This window comes from Phoxinus phoxinus (genome assembly GCF_949152265.1).
Source record: "Phoxinus phoxinus genome assembly, chromosome: 18".
Lineage (NCBI taxonomy): Eukaryota > Metazoa > Chordata > Actinopteri > Cypriniformes > Leuciscidae > Phoxinus > Phoxinus phoxinus.
The window spans coordinates 26,679,730-26,688,924 of NC_136893.1; the positions used below are offsets into that span (position 1 = coordinate 26,679,730).

The following is a 9,195-nucleotide window of genomic DNA, read 5'->3' on the forward strand; positions in this document are numbered from 1 at the left end:
AAAATCTCTTAATTCATGGACCCAGTGTATTGGGCTTTTTTTATCACTAGCGGAGCACCGTACTCAAGGAGCACACCATTTTTAGTGGTCACAGATGTTGCAGATAAAGTATGCCACAGACAGAGCTTGAGTTGCTTTCAGCCTGGAATACTTCTTTAAGCGTGCCCTCCCCCCTACAACTAGCTTCCCCCACCGAAATCCCACAGCTTTGAGCCTCCAAATCAGCAAAGGAAGTGCATCGTTACTCTAGCAAGACTGGTTGGCGTCAACGCAGGTCACAAGGGCTTTGTGGATTCAGATTGCTCAGGGAAAGGCTGAGTTGCGGAGGCAGTCTACAAAACTGAAAACCTCAAAACTCTGGCCACATTCAAAGCACAGATTGTTGGAATTTCCCACATTTATTAAACTTCCCCCTCGGGGAGGCATATCTATGTATTTGACAGATTGAGGTTCTGGAGCGAAGAGTTGGATCCACAGGTCTTAATGGTGCAGACGGGCCCATTCCTCTTCCTCGTCTCTCTGGTGCTTCTGCCTCCCTTTTGGTCTTTTTCCACCTGCAGTGCGTGACGTGAACATTTGTTGGCCATGTGTCAGCTAAACTGGGTTGGTGTTGTATTAGCGTCAGGCTAAGCAGAAAGTGTGTGCAGGTGTTCTGACCATCACTCAAAATATCTGACTGCGTCTAGACGCAGACGCTAAATATTTATTGCTGCATATCTATTCAGAGACCTGTGGATAAAAATAATGCATTCAAGGAAGAATTCACACAGTTACTTTTCCTATATTCCTTCACAATTATGTACAATCACTTGTATTCCTTTTTTTTTTTTTTTACACACAATTTGCCAAAAAATGGGCAATAAACAACATTTGATGTAGTGTGCTCAAGCATTTTCAGCAAAGATATATTGTTGGACTTCATATGTGCATGAAATTCTTTTATACCACTTTTATAGTTGTTGTAACTCTAAAGGTGATGATACACAGGGCAACTTTTTGGTTAATCTTGCTGGGCAATGTTGCCGTCAACGGGCAACCAGATGAGACACAGGTCCCACGACCGATCTAAATTATCCAGATAGAAATGTATTGCCCATTGTCAATGGGAAAGTGCCCAAGCAACAATCGCTCGGCAAGATTTCCCAGCAACATTGCTCAAAAAGTTGCCCTCTCAAGTATCATCACCTTAAAGGATTAGTTCACTTTAAAAAAAAACTTTTGCTGATAATTTACTCACCCCCATGTCATCCAAGATGTCCATGTCTTTCTTTCTTCAGTCGAAAAGAAATGAAGGTTTTTGATGAAAACATTTCTCCATATAATGGACTTCAATGGGCTCCAAACGGTTCAAGGTCCAGATGACAGTGTCAGCGCCGCTTCAACGGGCTTTAAACGACACCAGACGATGAATACGGGTCTTATCTAGCGAAACGTTCAGTCATTTCAAAAATAAATTAAAAAGTTTAAGTTTTATAAACACAAACGCTCGCCTTGCTCTGTTCTGTGATGCGCATTCGTGACGTCACGTAATACGCAATTACGTTGAGAAGGTCACGCTTCTATGAAAAGTAAAAGATGTCTGTCCTGACGAAAATTTTCTTTTAGGCTTTTTAATATTACAACACCCAGGATACACACACGCAATGGGCATTTTAAACGATAAACCGACACAAAGACATTTGAATATGTGTGTATGGTCCTCCTTCCGCACATTTGTAAACACTCGGTACGTCAAGCGTGACCTTTTCAGCGTAACTGCGTATTACGTGACGTCACGAACGCGCATCACAGAACAGAGTCATAAAGTTTTATTATGCTTATAACTTTTTTATTTATTTTTGAAATGACCGATCGTTTCGCTAGATAAGACCCGTATTCATCGTCTGGTGTCGTTTAAAGCCCGTTGAAGCGGCGCTGACACTGTCATCTGGACCTTGAACCGTTTGGGGCCCATTGACGTCCATTATATGGAGAAATGTGTTCATCAAAAACCGTCATTTCTTTTCCACTGAAGAAAGAAAGACATGGACATCTTGGATGATGTGGGGGTGAGTAAATTATCAGCAAACGTTTTGTGAACTAATCCTTTAAGAGCTAAAATGTAAAAATGTCCTTTTGTATTCCATGGAAGATATAAAGTTATGCTGTTTTGGAATGATATGAGTATATGTATACAGAGTATTAATTAATTTATGGGTGAACTGTTCCTTCAACACTTCATAAAAACACAAATTAGACACTTTTCTGCAAAAGAACATAAATTACTTTATTGGAAAAAAATAGCAAGTGGAAATACACTAAAACATCTTTGCTCAAAAAAGATTGCTTAGCATTTGGTTTGTGTGTTATACGTCCAAAATGAAAACAATAAGTAGAAAGGCAGCTTCGTATATCATTGTGGCTTTGGAAAAGACATGTTTGAAGAGGACCAGACTTCATGGAAGACCTCTCTCAAATGAGAGACTGCTAAATCCCTTCGGTTCAGAGGGCTTGGAGTAAACTTTGTACATAAACGACATCTAAAACCAAATGACCCTCTTCTTGTGTTTTCGACACCCTGGTCAGTCTTTAAGAATATAAAAACATGACGTTGATTCAGAAGTCAGACTGCCACTTCAGAAGCTTGATACCTCGAAGCTCGAATTACAGAGACAAATCCCATAGCCTAATTGAACGGCCTATTAAAGCAGGTCTTTGGTGCTCTTCAGCCATCAGTCTAACGGAGAAACGGAGAGCCGGCGCATTTGTCGACAGCCCAACAGCTGTCTCAATACATCCCGGCAAGTCTGTGGAGATCTTGGTGAGAGATGACCTCTCACCACACAGGTTTAATAGCAGCTGCCCCCTCACAGTCCCGGACCAGCCGGCACCGAGGTGCATCTTGGGAATCCACCGAGAGCCAGTTCATGGGTCCTTTTCCCACGACAAAAATCTGCAGTCTATGTGTAACAGACCCTCACTGTGTGAATGCGTGCAAGACTACGGGTGTTTTCACTCCTATAGATCGTTTGTTTTGTTCCGAAACATTTGTTACACTGTTGCATTTTCTTCTTGGTACGGCTCGCTTTCACAAGGCAACCTTTCAAAGCGTAGCAAAATGTGATCACGCAAGTAACGGTCCTCTTATTAGGAAGAGTTTCCTCTGCGTCATCCATCAAGATGATTGACAAGTTCGCTCCGTGAGCTTATTGTGGCTTTATTTTTAACTGTCGAGACCTTACAGTCTATGGTCGAGACACATAGATCTCCCATCGATCTCTTGAGGTTTACTGTGTCAAGACACACGCGAACACTAGACCAATGTTATGACGCAGCTAGAGCAGGAATCAAGGCTTTATCGGGACAGTATTCTCGCACCGGGAAGTGCAATTACACAACATTTTAAGATGAAGACGCTCTTTTGGTTTTCAACTGTGATAACTAATGTGCTCACTCACAGAATCAGACACTGCTTTTTATACAGCACATTTCCCATTATGAATTATAATACCATCTGGATCATTGGTCTTTTGGGTCGGATTGCGTTCACACCTCAAGCGAACCGTTTGCACCTCGTTCAGGCGATCTCGGAGCAATTGTTCTGGTGCGGATCTGAGCGTTGCCTAAACGAACCGAACCGAGGGAGAAAACACTCCAGGTTCTGAAACAAACGGTCGGGTGTGAAAGCACCCTAAAACTGAGAGAAAAATAATCTCTTCTTTTGGCTTGTGGAATAAAAGATAAGGCACCGTGTGCTTCAAAAACGAGTCTCTACGAGTCCAGACATTGACTTATGGCTTAAGCCCGTGCCGTCCCAGCGCCGAGAGATGGGGCTCAGCTGTCTCCTCCTCTAGGCAGACGGACAGCAGCCGGAGAGAGTGTGTTTGTGCAGGAGGGACATTCGGCTGAAGGTACGGGAGCACGTCCCACACTGGTACTTCTTCACTTCGGAGTGGGTCTGCAGGTGAGCCCGCAGGTTCGAGCGGTCCGCAAACGCACGGTTACAGTGGGGGCACGAGAAGGGCCGCTCGCCTTAAAACACAGATGGAGAACTTTTAGTATACACACATTACATGTCATTGCGTTAAAAATGTTTTATGCATTTTAACCTCTAACCTTGAAATGTATTTCGGACAACTAGATTCTGCAAGGTGAACCTACAAATATGTGCTCTAAAGAGACACCTCCAAGTTTCTATGACATCCTTGTCTCTAGATAGTGCTATTTGGGGGTCCTTTATGCAGACGGTCAAGGTTTTACTAGCTAACTTGGGCAGTTATCCACTGCTGAACCAGCCGAGACACTGCCATTGACAATAATGGGAATGCTAACCAAAGGCTTTATCCATAACCACGTCACATCCCTTTCATTTATTCTGGCACGTATCGTCAAAGTTACTAAGTTCACCAAGTTTAAATGACCATGATGTAAAACTAAAGATTGACTATAACAAACTTTTATTTTGTAACTCAAGTAAGAAGCCCTGCACATGACATGTGGAATAAAAAATAGATATCGTGGCAATGAATTAAGAATTAATGCTCTTTGTTTTAGTAATGAATTGGAAATAAATCGTGGTCATGTTGTACCAATTCATTCCCTTGTTTTAATTGAGGCCATGATGTAACTAAAACATGGAAACAATTTAGGAATTATTCATTTGTGGCCCCGATATACATTGTTTTCCCCCCCGCATGTCATGGATAAAAGAGCCCAACCCCCGAGTTTCTATGACGTTCTTATCTCTAGATACGACAGTTTGGGATTTTTACACCACTTTCATTGTCAGCCAGATGGAAATCGTAAATTCGTTTGGAAAGAAAGAAAAGGAAAACACAGGAATGAAAACGAGGCTGTAAGGGACAGAATACTACGAAAGCTTGTTTCCGCCACGGAAAATAAAAAAGGTAATTGAAACTTTTTATCTCACAATTCTGACGTTTTTCCCGCGCAATTGGACTTTATAACTTGCAATTCTGAGGGGAAAAACGTCCAAATTACGAGATATAAAGTCAGAATTGTGACATTCTCTCATTAGCGGTCTCTAATTGAATAACTAATGATCGTTGCGACGGAAGTGAATCAATCAAAACTAACTTTAGCTGGAAAATATCTTTATTCAAGAACCGCTATAAAGCAAAAACAATCTGTTACCTAAATTATCCGTTTATCTCTGTAAAGCCGCTTTGAAACAATCTACATTGTTAAAAGCGCTATATAAATGAAGATGACTTGACTTGACATAAAAAGTCTCATTTACCTTTTTTATTTTTTATTCCAGAACTTGAAGATTATTCAATTATCTTTTAAAATGTTTAATTCTGTGGCGGAAACAAGCTTCGACAGAAAACAGTGCGTTTAATGGATTGTACTGTTGCTGAACAACATACCGACAGCTGAGGAGACGTCTTTCAGAGGAACAAAAACGCCATGAATCAGTTTTAAAAGATGATCTAGGATCTTCATAGCAGTGCGTGAACGTCTATCCCTCACAGCCCTGTTTTCATCCGTGTTCAATTCAACATGTCATCTAACCCGAACAAGGTCTGTAGCACACAGATTATCTGCACAGTTCCCAAGTTTAATACTTTAACGGTATTGGTCAAATGTTGCACTACTCTCAGCTTCAGTTTCTGGGCTAACTAACTCACCGGTGTGTGTGCGAATGTGTCCTCGCAGCAGCCAGGGTCTGGAGAAGGCCTTCCCACACGTGCCACACACACAGGGGAGTGTGTGCGAGCGGATGTGCATCTTCAGCGCACCCAGACTGGTGTACTCTTTGGGACAGTGCTTGCAGTGGAAGGCGGCTCTGGCGGCGGTGCTGGCGGCTCCTGTGGTCTGCGGGCCGGGGGTGCAGTGCGTGAGCTGGTGGCGGGACAGGCCGGCCGGGCTGCCGCAGGGCTTCCCGCACTGGGAGCACTGGGAGCGGTCGGAGTCAGGGTCCGGGCTGGGCGGGTCGGAGGTGCGGCAGTCGTCCTCCTCTCCGCTGCTGGAGCTGGAGCTGCTGGACGGAGAGCTCAGGTCCAGAGGCCCGGGAGGAGACGGGGGGCTGGGAGGGGGCGGTGTGAAGGCGAGGGGTAACGCACTGCTGGCCCACACAAGCATGGGCACCACAGAGTCATGCAGAGGGACGACAGCGTAGCGTTGGTCTGGGGGAGAGATAAGGTGCATGTTCAGGGGGTTGTTGGACTTCAAATGGTCCCGTTTGTTAGGTTTGATGGGGTGGTAGTGCTTTTTTATATTCTCCAGTTTATCAAAAGCACGCTTTATTTTGGTTAGCATCAACTGAATATCTACCGCATTAGCATGCTCTCACTTTTTTTTTTTTTTTTTATGGGATTAAACTGTGAAATACTACAGCTGAAGCATTTTAGTAGTTAATTCAACTACATCCTGCAGTTTGTGAAACAGTACTTTATTTTACAGGGTCCTTGTTACATGCACTTACCATAGTAATAACAGTAAAGTATGCATAATTACATGCCACGGCCTCAACCAGATCATAATCCTTAATTATTATTACTCAGTGCTTAAATATATAATTACACTGTAACAATGACACCTTAAAATATAGTGTAGCCAAAAAAACTATACAATGATAAACAAAATAGCCCAACTGAAAGTAACAACATAGCCTAACTATTGAACATAGTTGAAAATAGCTAAAAAAAAAAAAAAAAATTAAAAAGTGTTGACATAAAAGTTATGTAAACATTTATAAAGCAGGATGTCATGAAAAAAAGTGTTGGCTAATCATAAGCTCTATCAATTCACATACTGATTTTACACACAATAACACACATAAACAAACAGCTTTTAAAGGCAAGCTCACCAGTTTGACTCTCCAGTTCACTGTAGTTTGGCTTCTTGTTGGAGAAATACTTCTTGACAAGAAATGAACGAGGCATTTTGTAAAGGTCTTCTCCAAAATTCAAGTTTTAGCGCAACTCTTGACTGACTCTGTGAAAAGGCTGCAGCGCTTCAGAGTCTGCTTCAGATGTCCAGTAATCTTTGCGTCTAGGGAGAGGCCGTTAGTTTCTTAAAGTTGCACATGAACCACTGCCATTCAGCGCACACGGGTCTCTTCATATGAGGCTGCGGGGAACGGGGCGGGGCTAGAGCCCAGGCCACGCCCACAGTGCCACGCCGCCCGCGGGAACTCTCCACTAATGCCAGCGGGTTTCCCTAACTTTAAACAATAGCTCAGATTCCAATCTCGGAAGAACTGTTTGATTATTAAAAAATGGCTACATTTGTAAAACTGTTGTTAAACATGGGGTGAGAGACCCCCTGATATGAGTGTAAAGGGATTTGGGTGAACAGTAGCCTACCCTAGACCTAGTATTAATTAGCCTACACATTGTAAATTCTTATTAGCCTACATTTAATTTAATTTCGAACATTTTTTGGAGATTTTGGAGATGTCCAATGCAGGGGGATAAATTCCAGTTTAAAAACACACAAATAAACTGAAATAAATAGACCTATTTAAAGTGAATAAAATATTAAGTTGACATCTGAATTAAATAGGCCTATTCAATATTGTGAAGTAAACACTGAGGGGCAAGTTGTCACAACTATAGCCTAACTGTAAAATGCATTTTTACAACACGTGACAACTTGCACTGACTTGCCATTTCTGAATTTTTTTATAAATCCGTCATATGCTATAGTTAGCCTATGTTATTACATTTGAGTTATTTTGAAAGCGTAGGTTATTTGTGTGACAACTAGCCCCGGTTACCCCATTAAAGGGTGAAATACTCCCTTTAGACACAAAGCACAATCGCAAGTCATTTAACACTCATTTGGAGCACAAGCTGCCATTGATCCTTCATCTGCGGGATCAGAGGCGCACATCAGACTGGTTCCCCGCGCGGGGCTCTGCGGGGCGTGAGAGACGCTCAGCGGGTGCGTGGCTGAAAATTAACCGACTTTCCTGAACAAAAGTGTCCGTCCTGAATCCTCCTCTGTTATTTCCATCTCATGCCTCAGGCACATTCACATGCTCACACACATTACTGCCCTAATGGAAACGAGGTGCTAAAATGTCCATTTGTAACTTCGCGCGTTCATTTCTTCATTGTGTCAGTCAATGTGTCCATGATCTGATTACACGGAGTGTGTGAAGTGCCGTGATTTGCGCCTCGTTCATCGCGAGGACGCCGAGCAGACGCGGGTCAACCGTGCTCAAAACCCCTCACACACACACACACACACACACACACACACAGCCAGACACATTCCAGACACTCACACACATGACAACAAACAGCTTTGTCTCTCTATTCATATACCAGACACAAATAGGCCTACTATAAATACACAACACTTTGAAAAGTTATTACAGTGACAATATTTAACTCTAGCATAGACTATATGTCGCCTATATCCTATTGTCTTGTTAAAATATAATTGATATTATTTTAAGCCACAACATAACAGTTCACATCTATTGTATTAAAATGGTAAAATGGCAAGTCTTATGATAAGATTTATGTCTCTGACGATAGAAAGATAGATAGATAGATAGATAGATAGATAGATAGATAGATAGATAGATAGATAGATAGATAGATAGATAGATAGATAGATAGATAGATAGATAGATAGATAGATAGATAGATAGATAGATAGATAGATAGATAGATAGATAGATAGATAGATAGATAGATAGATAGATAGATAGATAGATAGATAGATAGATAGATAGATAGATCGATCGTTTGGGACACAACTATTGACTGTTTTCTGACTAACTCTTTAATTTAGTTCAAAACATCTCACACATACAAAAGGTTTTAGTGTTGAATTGGCGTTCACATAATTTGCTGTATTTTATGCTTGTCAGTGCACATTATAAAACAGCCACAGGTTGTGTTTAGTGACCGGAGTGTCGTGATCTCTTGACCTGGACACAGCGAGCGTATAAAGCACAGAAATGTCCTCCGTCGAGAACAGATGTTTTCCTTGTGTTGCTCAGGGGGAGAGAGACATATACTCACTCACTCACACACACACACACACACACACACACACACACACACACACACACACACACACACACACACACACACACACACACACACACACTCATTCAGCACTGAGCCTTATGACTTCATCAAGATGTGATCAGACTTCACTTACGTGTGTGTGTGTGTGTGTGTGTGTGTGTGTGTGTGTGTGTGTGTGTGTGTGTGTGTGTGTGTGTGTGTG

General features: G+C 42.1%; 1 protein-coding gene across 1 annotated transcript; it reads right to left on the reverse strand.

Moving 5' to 3' along the window:
* Positions 1 to 2,244: 2,244 nt before the first annotated feature.
* On the reverse strand, positions 2,245 to 7,043 carry snai1b (snail family zinc finger 1b). Its single transcript, XM_079588243.1, has 3 exons — positions 6,812 to 7,043; positions 5,631 to 6,128; positions 2,245 to 4,011 (listed from the first exon to the last, which is right to left on the reverse strand). Exons 1-3 carry the CDS (start codon positions 6,885 to 6,887, stop codon positions 3,830 to 3,832), a joined length of 756 nt encoding a protein of 251 aa, XP_079444369.1. The 5' UTR covers positions 6,888 to 7,043; the 3' UTR covers positions 2,245 to 3,829.
* Positions 7,044 to 9,195: the final 2,152 nt, after the last annotated feature.